The sequence below is a fragment of the Garra rufa genome, chromosome 23, assembly GCF_049309525.1.
Source record: "Garra rufa chromosome 23, GarRuf1.0, whole genome shotgun sequence".
NCBI lineage: Eukaryota > Metazoa > Chordata > Actinopteri > Cypriniformes > Cyprinidae > Garra > Garra rufa.
This window is the reverse complement of record NC_133383.1, coordinates 10,535,520-10,550,573: the sequence shown is the minus strand read 5'-3', so window position 1 is coordinate 10,550,573 and position 15,054 is coordinate 10,535,520. Positions and strand designations below refer to the sequence as shown.

The 15,054-nt window shown below is 39.0% G+C and overlaps 1 protein-coding gene across 1 annotated transcript in view; it reads left to right on the top strand.

The window, feature by feature from the left end:
- The first annotated feature begins 3,576 nt into the window (after window positions 1-3,576).
- The window catches only part of kirrel3a (kirre like nephrin family adhesion molecule 3a), a 177,062-nt gene continuing 165,584 nt past the window's right edge, over window positions 3,577-15,054 (top strand). Inside the window, exon 1 of the mRNA XM_073829707.1 lies at window positions 3,577-3,913. Within this exon, the coding sequence (XP_073685808.1) occupies window positions 3,868-3,913 (46 nt within the window). The 5' untranslated portion in view covers window positions 3,577-3,867. The remainder of the gene's footprint in view (window positions 3,914-15,054) is intronic.

Sequence of the window (15,054 nt, the reverse complement as noted above, 5' to 3'; positions counted from 1 at the left end):
AAGACAGAAAGCAGAAAAAAGGTTAGAAACAAAAGGGGGAAGCCATTCCAAATGTTATTAAAGAGTTATTAAAAACAACATTGAATAGAAACTGACTCAATTTCTTAAAGGAGTTTACTTCCAGAACAAAAATGTACAGATAATTTACTCACCCCCTTGTCATCCAAGATGTTCATGACTTTCTTTCTTCAGTTGTAGAAGAATTATGTTTTTTGAGGAAAACATTTCATGATTTGTTTCCATATAGTGGACTTCTATTGTGCTCCTGAGTTTGAACTTCCAAAATGCAGTTTAAATGCAGTTTCAAAGGGCTCTAAATGATCCCAGCCAAGGAAGACGGTTTTATCTAAAGAAACGATCAGATATTTAAAAAAAAAAAAAAAAAAGACAATTGATTTACTTTTTAACCTCAAATGCTTGTCTTGTCTAGCTCTATGTGAACTCTGTATTCCGGTTCAAGACAGTTAGGGTATCTCATTTTCTCCTCCAACTTAATCATCCTATATCACTGCAGAAGTACAAACCCAGTGTTTACAAAGTAAACATGCAAATATCTAATTTATGAAAAAAAAAGGTAAAACCACAATGTAGGACAATTTTGAAGTTGGAGAAGAAAATGAGATGGGAGTTTTTCAATCTAACCAAACTGTCATGAACCAGAATAAACAGAGTATATAATTTTCTTTTTTTAATAACAGTTTGTTTTTCGCTAGAAGACCCTCCTTCCTCGACTGGGATTGTTTAGAGCCCTTGAAGCTGCATTTACATTGCAATTTGGAAGTTCAAACTCGAGGGCACCATAGAAGTCCACTATATGGAGAGAAATCCTGAAATGTTTTCCTCAAAATACTTTCTTTATGACTGAAGAAAGAAAGACATGGACATCTTGGATGACAAGGGGGTGAGTACATTATCTGTACACTTTTGTTCTGGAAGTGAACTTCTCCTTGAATACACATTCATATTATTTTTCATATTCTTAAATTTGATCAGAGGGCAAAGGTTCTTTGCCTTCGTAATTTTTTTATAAAATGTAATGTAACTTTTTATGTTAATGAAACAACTTTACCGTTTAGGTTGACGTCACCAATTCCTTGTTTTTCAATTCCTCACGCCACTTTTTTATGATCCAGTCAATTTCCTATGGATAAAATTGTATCCCACCCTACAGTTTTTCTCATCTTGTCTTGTTTTAGTTGGTAATATGTAGGGACGTAACAATATTATCGTGGTCACATGACGAAATGAAACAATTGGTCTTCTGGGCAAAAAGTGTAGTTTTTAAAATGTATTTAAACTTCTTTTTCTAACAAAAAAGGTCTTTAAAGTTTTGTTTTGGGCTATTATGCTTTGACACAGTATCTGTCAAACGAACTAAAACCGAAAGCGCAATAGGGCTTAATTCCTTCATCAGTTTGTTTTCGCTGTGCGTTTCAAAGCACAAAGTGCACACTTCGTTCAGACAATCAGCTTGTGACCCGGTGTTTTCCGCACTTCAGAACGTCTCCGTTCACGGTGAATGAATGCAGTGAACTTGTTTATTGCAAGTGCTGTGAATTAAGCACGCATTTGGGAACGCTTACTCTCTATGTTGTGATAATGTGCTGTTCAGAAATTCATTAGCTTGTACATTATGGTGCGAAAATGATGACATATTCATTGAGGATAAAGCCATAACAAACGTAGTATGTCATGATGACATGGTTATTAAACTGAGATTTAGACACAGTCAGAGGTGAACATGTAGTCACATACAGTCTGTCACAACAGACGTCTAATGCACCACAGATACTACAGAATGACAGCAAGTAAATGAAGCAAGAAAAGAGATGAGTTTGTGTCTGATGGGAACTCATTCATTCAAAGTAAAGTCAGAATGATGTTTGGAGCATGAGTTTGGTTTTGGTGTATGTAAGTGAGACCCATGTGTAAAATACCTGACCAAATTGTTATTGCTTTAAAATGATCTCAGTGTAATGTAGTTTTTATAGGTGCATAAAATACAGTTAGGGGTTATGGCAGCATTTCGGAAAGACCAGCCTATATATTAAGCTACTTAAGTTGTGCCTGGATTCAAATATGCAGCATGTTACTTTAATAAAACCGCTTAAGAGAAGCAAATAGCTTCATCTAGACTGTTAATTGAGTTTCAGATGACCATTAAGCCCAGTCCAGAGGTGTTTAATTAACAGCAGTGTGCAAACGGGTTGGGTGCAAGTTCATGAAAAGACTAAAGGCGGCGGTTAAAGCAATTGAAAGCATTGCTTCTGTCATTAATTGTCATAGTTTGGAGTCTGAGTTTTGGAAAACAAAAGTTTTAGAAACCCACTAAAAGACCTACATAAGTAGAAAGTGAACCAGTAAGATATATAGAAAGAAAAGTAGCACAACTATAATGAGTAGTCGGTAGAACTGTGAGAAGATGTGAGTCTTCTACCTCGGTTTCTTCTAGTTTTACTGATATGTCCTGACAGGAGGTAGGTAGCACAACCTACATTCTGTCAGTCATCCGCTTTGATTTCAAAAAGGAAAGATGAATCCAGAATGTTTGTGGGAAATACAAAATGCCTCTGGGCAATGTATTGTATTTGTATACAATAGATAGCAAACACATGTTCTGTCATATCATTCAGTAAGAGAATTAACAGCTGTCGTCATAAACCCAGAAATCCAAAAGAAGCCTTATTCTTTAGCCTCTGCTTGACAGCAATTTAAATTGTCAAGACTTGTATAGCTCTTTAGTTTGTCTAAAATGTCTTGACAGTTTAAAGTGTTGGCAAAAAGTCTGCAAGCTTCTATTTCTAAACCAAAAAGGTTCTTTTAGATTTTTTTAATGTTCTTCAAAATGGTTCTAAGAACTGTTCACTGAAAGGTTCTTTGGAGAGCTAAAAATGGCTATCATTTTCTATAGCATCACCACAAAAACATTTGAGCTTTTATTTTTAAGAGTGTAGTGCTTTATCAACCTATGTTTGGTTAGTTAGCTTATTTATAGCCTAACTTTTCAGTTGTTTTGCTGCTTGAGTGAAAAATACCTTAACTTGGGACTTTGCTTCATCTATCCATTTGGGGAACTAGTGATGTTATTTTTAACCCAACTATTTTTGTAGATTTTCCTTTTTATTAGGACTCAGCAAGTTTGAATGCGTCTTACAAGGACAATTTAAATAGCAACGGTTGTAATGGTCAGACACTATAGATTATGTTTATCTGTTTGGGTTACTAGTAAGCCTGTTTTTAACCCAACTATTACTTATTTTTGCAATTAGTATGATTTACTGTCATTGCTCAACATTTCATTGCAATGGTATGATAGAAACCCCCAAAGAAAAATATCTACCTCAGAACATGCTTCCGTTTGACACAGCGTTTTGACAACAAGCCATCCAGCTCTCTTTCCTAAAGCTGCAAATGGTGATAATTGAATTCGTTAATTCATATTGTGTGCTACTTACTTGTGTCAGAGACACTCTGTGAGGAGCTGGGAGGAGGAGGAGGAGACGGGGGAAGGAGGAGCGAAGCCGTTCCAGCGCTCTCCTCTCCACGGCTGCCTCATCCTCCACTGAGTGCAGGAGAGAGTGAGAGAGTATGGAGCTAACTGTGAGTGAGCCGGACACTGATGCGCTCTGAGCGGCAGAGTGAGAGAACGCACACCAGGTTCGAGACACAGCGCACGAGAATAGGCTGCATATAAGCACTAATATCAAGAAGAAAGAGCTTAGAAAAGGAGCACCATAGGACCTCCAGAAAGAGCAGATCGACCGTTTGGAAGAAATCAGCGCTCCTAACTTTGAAGGACCGCAGTGAGAGCGCATCATTGCCTCGGTAACCATCACATTACTGAAGAGATCCTCACCGACTCCAGCGATGCGCTCCGGGGTGCTGCTGCTGATCTCCGGGCTGCTCGGGTTCGGTATGTAAACGGAGTTTTTACAAATACTCTACGCATCGTATTCACCTTCCAGTTACTTTGAACGTAGGGAAAAGTGCGCCGAGTGCTTTCTTACATGATATATGAGTTTCGTTTAGTGAACCATATGAATCATCTAATGTAGTTCTACCTGTCTGTATTTCGCATGAAATGCTATTTGTTTGTGGTGGCTCGCCGGGAGGCGCTTGTTTAATTGTAAATTTGTGCTGTACAGGCTTGCGCGCATCGTTTGTGTCACGGACATGGCAACCACATGATAATTATTCTAATCGGTGTAGTCATCTCTTTACAACTTTTCTTTGTTTCATGTGTAGTGTTCATTAGAACTTGATTCAGATGTATGTAATGTAATGTATTTAAATAAATGTATGTAATGTAATGTATTTAAAATAGCTGTATGCAAATTGGGATGGTTTGGGGGTTCCGACCTTTCTAAGTAAGACTTGCACCCTTCTAAATGAAGTCAACAAAAAGTAAGGGTCTTTAAAGAACATGAGTTTTCTCCATATGAATGTATAACTTTTAACATGATTTCAATTTTCAAGTTAACCAGACAAGTTTAAAAGTTCATATTGATTAAATGTTTACGAAGACGCATTTGGCAGAACTCTGCCGAAATTATTGTATTGAAATTGTCCTACTAAAACTCAGAAGTGACACCTCTCAAAAACAATCATTGTATAATTCGCACACGCTATTCAGTTTTCAAATATTTCCTACTTTAATATCGGAGAAAGTAAGATATGTATGTGTGAATGTTTTGTTGAGGTTAGAAGCCATTCTTATCCATTTCCATTTTCCTTGCTGATTTAAGCTTTTGGAGTAGATATAACAGCAGAGATCACAGCCCCGACACCCGTTTTCATTTAAAGCGCCGTGACTTCTGCTCCCTTCAGCCCTCATTTGAGATTCAGTGTTGTTTGATTGTGTGAGCTTGAAATAACCCGAAGACGAACCCCTAAACGCTCACATTTAAGGTCCAGCATGGGCCAAACTCCTCATTTGAATCTGAAACCGGCAATAAAGCCTCCGGTATGGCTCCCGCATGCACACTTGAGCGAATGAACATCAAATCTCAAGAGGCTTTCTGGTTTATTACTGCTTTTTATGAGTCTGTGTGCTGAGATGTTAAGCCTCGCAGGGCTGTTTCTTTTTTCTTTTCTTTTTTTTTGTACCTCCCTCGTGTGAGTCTTGAGAGGGAGTGCTTTGCCATCACTCTGAAAATCATTTTTTATGACCTGAGAGGAAACACTGACAGGATTTTTGCTGCAGAGTTGTGTTTACGCCATATGCACGCGGTGTTGCACTTCAGCGGCTCAGAACTTCGAGTTTACACACTGATGATATACTGCAGCCCCCCTCCTGCTCCATCCGTGCTTCAAGTTTGTGTTACCTTACTGCATCTCAGCAAACCGAGAAACGTTTCATGGACAGTTTGCCAAACTATACGTAAAATTAACGATCAGCCTCTTCCAACCGTCTACGCGAGAGATTAATCCGAGTAACGGTTATTTATACTCGCCGTCAGAGAAACTGTTCCTCTGGTGAGCCGAGATGCTATCAGGTGAAACTTGTGTTTGTACCAGTCCCGGGGGACGCTTTGTTAACCATGGCCAACTCTTGTGTTACAAATGAACGGCGGGTTTATTTAGCATCTCTTGACAGTTGAATCACGGTGCTGTGGCCAGGGAAACAGAAGGAGAGGAAAAGTCGATGCGATCTGACACCCTTCATCTGATCCCTTTATCTGCGCCACGGCCCTGCTGCCTCCCCAGCAGTGAGGGGGAGCGGCAGATCTTTCCCCCGCAGCGACAGGGACAATCTCATTCACGCTTGGCCCAGACTCCACTTATAGCTCTCGCCGAACAAGGAGCAGCCAAGGACCCCGTGAAACAGACCCTCGGGCAGACCGGCTCAAAGAGACTCAAGAGCGGTCGCCAAAATAAGTGCAACTCTTAAAACAATGTTTTAGTATGAACTCGGTCACAGATAGACACAGCATATTGAACTAAGCAAATATTGAATTTCTCAGATCCCGCCCACCGCACTCCACAACTTCCTGATTGCTGCAGAAGGCATCGTGTTTCCTCTTTAAGTGTCATAAACACCATCAGCATTGTCAGCAGTGGCTTGCAGCCGTGGAGGCAGTGGAGCGCTGCATGGTTTGTGCAGCCCACACGCTGCCATACAAGATGCTGTCAACTCTTGCTAACAATTATATTGTAATCAGAGCTTGTCTTTCATAAAACATGGACTGTGGGGGCATCTCGCCTGTTGTTTGACAAGCCACCTTGGCCTTTTGTCTGTAAGCGGCTTGGGTTGTATTATGTAGGCTAGATTTTTACAGCTGTGGCACTCTGATAATGCTGGAAACTGAGCGCCTTTATGTATAGTTGAAGCTTTTTTTGCCTTGATTGTACTAGTTCGTGAGGGCTCAACGCCCTCAGACTATTTCTGCTGTGCTCGTTGGGCCAGTGGTTCATATTTTTTACTTACCTTGCTAAAATGTTCATTGGAGAAGAAAGGAAAAGTTGTTTGCATTGTTTTTGATCCATGTAACAGCAAAATTGTAGATATTACTACATAGATTTCACAATTCTCTAGTAACCTGGTTGGCTCAGCGGTTCAGATTTTTTTATTTCTTGCTCCGCCAAAATCTTAACTGGAAAAAAGTTATTATTTGCATTGTGATCCATGGAACCTTGTGTTCTAATAAATTGCAGAAACCAGTGAAATTTCACAATTCTCAATTTCAGTTTTGGCACCGTAGCAAAAACTTAACTAATAATACCCCCTGTTTCACAGACAAGGCTTAAACCTAGTCCCAGACTAAAATGTAAGTCTGAGCTGTTTCATCTGAAAGAAACTTGCACTGACTGATCTGATCCTAAAATATATCAGTGGCTTTGTTTTGTCTTAAGGCATTCTTTTAAAAAATTACTTAAATGTCCTAATTGAACTATGGCCTAATACTGGCTTAGTCTAAGCCCTGTTTGTGAAACCAGTCCATAAAGATCGGTATTCAAGACAAGACAAGTATTCAAGACAAGTTAACAGTCATTAATAAAAATATAAATAAGAACAAATAAACCAATTTTAAAGGCATATCCGTCCAGAAACGTCTTCGATGTACGACAGTTGAACTCAATTTGGCACCTGCACAATGATTGAGAGGTGGCTTTACTTGTGATTTGAGTGTATGTGCAGAGAAAACCATCTCAGACAGTGCTTGAGTATTGAATTAAGTTCTCTTTCGTGTCGTCTTGCACTTGATGGTTTAAAATTGCTTGAATGTTTACATTAGCAGTGTTGGGAAGTAACTAGTTACATGTAACAGAATTACGTAATTTAATTACAAAATAAATGTAACTGTAATTAGTTACAGTTACTAAAAATTTTTTTTAATTAAATTACAGTTACTTCTGGAAAATGCCAGCGATTACAAAGGGGATTACATCTGAATTTTTTCACACACTCACCCCCACTTACAGATTTAATGGACTTCAATAAATTGCATTGACTGCTCTAAAATGAGACACCAATGTTACAGGAGTTTAGGACAGAGAATAGGACACATGCTTATTCGATAACTCTAAACTTTCCTATTTGGGTTTATAAATAAACTTCATTATTTAAGATTGTTTTTTCCAAGGCATTGTTAGATGCTCGTGTTTCCTGTCATAACTATGCAAACATTTAATTTCAAACCCAGTATCACTGCTATTAAACAATTTCTTTATGATGCTATTTATGTTATGATCTTGTTATGACATATAGTGCAATTGCGCTCCCGCTCCCTTCTCTCCTCCCAGCTCTTTCCTGTCATCTCTCTACTGTACTATCACAATAAAAGGCATAAAAAGACCCCCCCAAAAAAGAAAAAAAGAAAATAAAAAAAAGTCTAAAATTGTGGTGGCTGTGCTTTAAATTAAATTATTACACGGTGCTGTGGAATGCTTGATTCTGATTGGTCAGTCACGACATTCAGGGCAACTTCACTCAGTGCTACAGTATATGCTTGATAATTTTTCTTGGCGGAAGCTTTGTGTTTGGTTAGCTAACAAATTATTAAAGCTTAATTCAATATTATGTGGACAACTTCTTAATTCTGTCAATTTGTTTTATACAAACGCAGCTGCTTGCATTTTTTTTAGTACACTGTAATGGATTATAAGATAACTAACAAACTAGTACTACTTCCTTGATTATTTATGTGGTGAAATGTTGTGTAAGAAAACTGGTAAGACTGCACTGTGTACCTAAAATGTCTAATGAACTTGCCGTTTGCTAGCAACTGATTTCGTCATGGAAGATTTGCGTTCAAATATTTCACCCAGATCAGTGTTTCGTGTCTAATAATTTTGACTTAAACATTTAAATTATCTATGAAGCAGTTGTGTAATAAGTGGGATAATGTTGTTGATAATGTAGCCAGTTGTTACCGCAAAATAAAGATGTATATTATCCCTTACTTAATTCAAGTGATGAAACATTTTGAAAGTCTGACAATAATCAATGTTGAGTGCCTCGTTTAAATGATTCAAAATGAATAACAGTTGAAAATATTCTAAATTTAGAAAAGTAATCAAAAAGTAATTAAAAGTAATGTTACATTACTTTTATAAAGTAATCGAAAAGTTACACTACGTATTACATTTTAAATCAAGTAACTTGTAATCTGTAACCTATTACATTTCCAAAGTAACCTTCCCAACACTGTACATTAGGCAGGATTTAAAACTGTGTTCATTTCGTCAGATGTCCTGAATATTTTTCCCACTGACCCCGACGTGTCAAGCCCTGGACATAGAAAGATTAATAAGATCATCTTTAAAAGACTTGTATTTATTCTGTTCATATTGAAGATCCTGAAAGCCTCCATTGATGTTCATAAAGCTGTATTATGGTGTTTGTTTGTGCTTTCCAAGGACAGCATGTCCAGGAATTACAGATGCAAGGCTGTATATCTCTTTCTGTTGGTAGAAGCTTAAATTTTCTCCCACCTCTTTCTTTTATTTCACACATCTCTTAACTCTCCACTGCCTCAAAGCCACATTTAAGCTTCAGCCTGCAATGTGGTATTTAAGTGTAATCTGCTCTGTGAAGCACCCAGGTAAACACCAATTTTCTCCCAGCTGGTCTCATCCTTCTTGCTGTCCGGTTGAGCATGATGGCTCGGCTCGGGCCGGGTCAGCCCGGGAATGAGGCGGAGTGCGTTCCCGACTTCGGCACGGCCCGTGTGGATGGGGGTCAGCCTCTATGTGCTCTCTCCTCTATTTGTTTTTTATGTAATTTGATTTGAGGCAGACAGAGATGGATTAGCCCATAAATAAGTGAAGAGAAAATCACAACTCAGAGAGACGGCCGAGATAGAAAGAGCGCGGTGTTATTTTCGCTGGCTTGCCATCATTCCGAGGGCATTTCCACAGATGCCGACCGGGATGCGTGGACAACACTCGTAAAACAAGAAAAAGGAAAGGCTATTTGTTACCGAGGCTTTAACATTTTATCAGTGTTTCTGGCTGCCGCACATCTCGCAAACTGACAACTAGGAGTGTAGACGTGCTGCTTTTCGTGTCTCCGGGTTAATTAGATCACATTAAAGCTCGAAGGCCGTCAGATTTTCTTAAATGTCACTTAACACATTCCATCAAAGTTTCTTCCTCCTCACCCACACTGAAGCATTGACAGGCCTAATGGGATCTAAGCAGGTAATAACAAAGTCTTTTCTTGACATGTTTGTATATGAGCCCCGTGTGTGTGTGTGTGTGAGGGTGCCCGCTGTGTGTGTGGGTGGCAGTTCATCTATGTGTATATGAGCTTATTTTTCCTCACTCTGCGCAATCAATCATTTGATCATTTATTTCTCTCTCTAATTTGCTGAAGGGGGTAGTTTAAAAAAACATCAGCATCATTTTATTCTCGCACTATATTGCGGCTATGAATCAATGTGACGCTGCCACATATTTGCGTCGCATTGCAAGCAGTTGTTTGGTTGTCAACCTGACAGACTCTGAGAGATAGACTTAAGCAGGCCTGGTAAATTCCACTCGGATTTATGTTGTTGAACGTGAAACGCTTGATCTGATAAGGGTTTCTGTGTCTGCGGGAAGTTTGTGCCACGGACAATCGCACACCATGGATTGACAGGTCTGGAGCTCTGAGTCTGGTGGCATTACATAGCGAGCCTGTTTACCGCAGCACGGATGAGTGCCACAATACAAGCATAAGCCTGGTTTATTTAAATGCAAATCAATCTTTTGACTACACAACAGCGATGGAGGGTGGAGTTTCTGTCCTCTTACCTTTAGATAATTCTGTGTATGTTTTTCTGGGGTAACAATGCATTCTTAACAGCCGCCGTTGTAACTTCACCTTCCAAATCCCCGGATTGCTTTGTGGTCACATTTCCGATAAGAGGCTGACGGTGCGCTTCAGAGTGACCAATTTCACAACAACACAAGATGCTTTGCTGCAGAGGAAGGCTTCTATCGGGAGTGTTGTGTGATCTGAACCCCGTGAGGCGCGGTTAATACTTCTTCATTATTTTGTGCTAGTAAACCGAATTCTTTGATGGCATCTTTTGATGGGAACTGCAAGTAGTCGCCACGGGAGCTTATAATAATTGTTCTCAGCATGCGTCTCTGTGTTGTCTCTTTGTTCGAGGCAGATTTGAAAGCCTTAAAGCATTTCCCATAAAGAACCTCTAATAATGTTCTTCTTGAAACACGCTCAGCACCCAAGTTTACTCTCTGGTGACTCGAGCGGCTTGTGTTTGGTGACGTCTGCGATGGTCGGGAAAGCATGCAAAATGTTTCACTAACAATGACTTTGTCTGAAATCAAGAAGCCTTGTGGCGACTACTGAAATAAACTTAATTGTTTGTTGGAGTCTTAGATGTTTTAGCAAGCTTGTTCCCTAGCGTTCTATCTTGCGAAATCCAGTAAGATAAAGATGCATCTGGCAAAGCCTGTGAGACTGTGCTTTTATTAAATCTTGAAATTGAATCATTCCCTCACTCAGAAATCAAAAAAAGTTGTCCGAGACTCAGCTGTCTGAGTGTTTGTCTTTGATTTGCGTCTAAACCCCTAGCCTACCTCCGAACAACCGAGCAACTTCTGTTGTGCACGCTACAGCCGTGCCTTTTTCAGCACAGCAAACGAGGCCATCTGTACATTAAGAGCAGCTCGTTTTGAATGGCTGCACCAATTGCTGTGGTGCCATGATTTAATAAAGGAGAACTCTTATTCAATCTGCAGCTCTGAAACATCCGCAGAAAATCACACATGAAGCGCGGACGCATCCGTCCGGCACGCCCGCTTGGCCGACGACCAAAGCTAAATGGTGCAGCTTGAGTGAATTGACTTCTCCTGTTTCGAGTGAGCCAAAAATCACAAAACCAGCTTCTTTTAATATCAGATACGTCCCACGAACGAATGAAGCGATGCACAACACTGGAGCCAAAACAAGATTCTGTTAAGATCCTGTCATTCTTTTGCGGTTTGAGCAAAGTATGGCCTGATAAACAGAAAATCTGAGCTAAGTGCAGTTTATTTTCACCTTATCAATACTGATAATGGTCTGTAATGAAGAACGACTGGCCAGTAATCTCATAAAAGCCATGAAGCCAGATCAGATAGCACACAGACAGATCTGGAAAGCACAGAGTTTTTTAAAAGTAGCCAGTAGGCTGAACCCCATCGTCTTAAGTGCGCTTTGAAAATGATGCATCTGTCGAATGACATCGCTTGAGGTTCAGCAAAGCAGGTGAGACTGAACTAAAGGTGCGACTATGTGTTCCTGCCTGACAGCTTTTCAGGACTGAAAGCTCCATTTCCTGTTTGAAAGCTGCTTTTTTTTAGATTGCTGGAGAAAGATGAAACGAGGTTGAGAAGGAGTCGACAGGCACGCCTCAACTTTGACAGGGTTTTGATTCTTTTGTGAGACAAAAGGCTTCTGCAGCATTTTGATAACAGATATTTTTTGCAGGGAGAACATTAACAATAACTCAACTTTACATGTATTGATAGTTATTCAGCAGAAACAACAAAGACAACGGAGAACCGAAGAGTGCAGTTGTAATTTCGAAGCATCGATATTTATTGACATCCGCAGAGTCCAGCTGACCTCTGCTAAATGGAAAGAAAATGATTTCTTCAGCAGTTCATATACAGCAGAATGGTGCTTGTATTTTCATGCTGCTGAAGTATTTCCCTTTAGGCTGCTAAAACCTTCTACAACTTCTCTACTGAAGATATCTCTCCGAAGGACTGAGAGAGGAATATGTTGTAACTTCAAATGTTTATACTTGCATCAACGATTTCGGACAAAAAAATGAATAAAATGCACTTTGCTATGAATTATGGTGCGTCTCGGAGGGTCTCGGCAGAAAATCTGCATGAAATGATACATTACCCTGAATTCACTATCATGAGCCTTGACTGTATGTGGTTATTTATCTTCCATTTAAGGTATGAATTTATTATAGAGGAGAACAAAGAGGGCCATTTTCAGACAACTTAAATGCTTTTGCACAAATAAACATTTTAGAAAACAAAACTAGGTTCGTCCCATAGGCACTGATAAAGCATAAATACATAATTAATAGACTCTCCGTCAGAGGTCCTCGCATGAACGCCGTCTAATGCTCTAAGCGTACGGAATGATGTGACACCATCTACACTTATTAAAGATCAAGGTCCCAGAGGATATGACTAATGTAGGTGGCCTTCCAGCACTTACCACTTTCTAAATCAGAGGGAATGCTCTATATATCTGTAGATGTTTGTGTGTGTGTGTGTGTGTTTTTTTTTTCCATTTATTGTCATTTCTACAGCCTTAGCAGTTTTTAGGAACTTCCGCAAAGCTCCTTTTCAGGGACATGCATCAGCGCGAAGGTTGGGAGTCCAGCTAAATGATTTTCGGCTTTGAAGCACGATCATCCGAAGTGTATTTCTCAGGTAGAAGAGAATTTCAGATGGACACACTCTGGCTAATCGGAAGCCTTTTCTGGCTAGGAAACTTTCGAGGAGGGTGTTTTAAGTTCTGAACCCCTGCAGCTCCTGATTGCTTGCAGGCCATAAATGTGCTCTCTCTGAATTCATTTGTAGGTCGGCTGTATGGCGCGTATTGCTGAGCTGGTGGTTGTAACAGGCATGTGGTCCTGTTTCTGGCCCTTGGGGTTCCCCGTCCTAGTGCTAATGGTCCAGCTCCAGCCTATGCTGTGCGTTAGATGATGGAAGCAGGTTTGGTAAATAGCAAAGACGAACTGCTGTGTTCAAACATCCCTAATGGGACTCTGGTGCAAATTATCATCTGGGAGGTAAAGACGACAGCAGACGGGGAAAGAGGGAGACAAGACTGATGGTATTCCATACTTGCATGTTTCCTTTAAATGAGACTAAAGGTGTGAAAACATTCTGAACAACAAATAAAACCCCGAGAGTCCATTAGAATATCGTTCACAGCTTTGGACTTTCATTTCATGCGTCTTCTCTCCGTGAAGACATTATCATATATCTGCCATCACTCCCGGTGTCATATTGAGCTGAGAAACACAGAAGCACGTTCCTTGCTGAGTGTATTAAGATTTACACCTTCTCTCGTCTTCTCTCGTTCATTATTTTGCTCCGTTTTCACAAAAAAATAATTATTTTGAGGTGCAAACAGTCTGTAAGGAGTTTGAGTATCCTGTTAGGCCCTGTGGAAGTTTTCATTTCTCTGATGCTGCTCTTTTATAGCTCAGGAGAACTGGAGTGTGATCAGTTATCTGTCTTTATTTTAGAGGGGTCATTATGAGAAATTTCATTTTTCCTTCTAGGTACTATAAAAGCATACGGTAATTTTCAGATCTTAGAACTTTGTTCCAGTAAAAGACACTTAGCTGCAAAAATGGATTGACCTGAGCTGATTTTTTTAAATCTTACTTTCTTCAATAAATCCATTGAAGATAGTGTTCATATGAATATCATTAGTGTTGCATATGTTCCTAGGTTCCTAGGTTTTAGCAGAGGCGTTGTGTGTGCTTTGTAAACATGATGCTTACTGTAGTTTTAAACTCAAGAACTCTCACTTGCACAAAAACAGGTTTATTATTCCTCAAAATTAATGAAAACCGTGAGATGCAAACTCAGAATATGAGACAAACCGGCAATGATTAAATTTGTGTGTAAATCTAACATTTGTGATTGATTTTCACTCTTCTCTTGCGTCTTAATCTTCTTGCAATCCAAAATGGCTGAAATTTACATTTTCTTCAGCCTGAGGGTTATTCATTTCACTTTTGGTGTGAAAGGGCTTTTACATTTGCTAAAAATATAACTTCTTTATATTAAAAACAAACAAGCAGGCTCAGCCCAGATGAGAAAAAAACAACGCAAAAGTAAAGTAACACATTACTTTCCATAAAAAGTAACTAAGTAACACAATTAGTTACTTTTTTTAGGGAGTAATGCAATATTCTGTAATATATAACTGCAATTTTTAAAAAGATACTGGGACAGAGTATATTGGATAATGACAAAATTGGTTATTTAGTTGTTCATGCTTATTTATTTATTTTTATATTTAGATTACTTTTGCCATCTAGTGCTCACTTAATCTTCAAAAAGACTAATAGTACAATAATACTGTTGAATGTCATTTTTACCAAGGTTCAAGTAGTGAGTACTGAATATGTGACCCTGGACCACAAAACCAGTCTTAAGTCGCTGGGGTATATTTGTAGCAATAGCCAAAAATACATTGCATGGGTCAAAATTTTTGATTTTTCTTTTATGCCAAAAATCATTAAGAAATTAAGTAAAGTTCATGTTCCATGAAGATTTTTTGTAAAATTCCTACTGTAAACATATCAAAATGTAATTTTTGATTTGTAATATGCATTGTTAAGAACCTAATTTGGACAACTTTAAAGGTGATTTTCTCAGTCTTTTTGATTTTTTTGCATCCTCAGATTTCTGATTTCAAATAGATGTATCTCAGTCAAATATTGTCCTATCCTAACAAACCATACATCAATAGAAAGCTTATTTATTGAGCTTTCATATGATGTATAAATCTCAGTTTTGTCAAATTTAACCTTATGACTGGTTTTGTGGTCCAGGGTCACATATAGAAAAGTA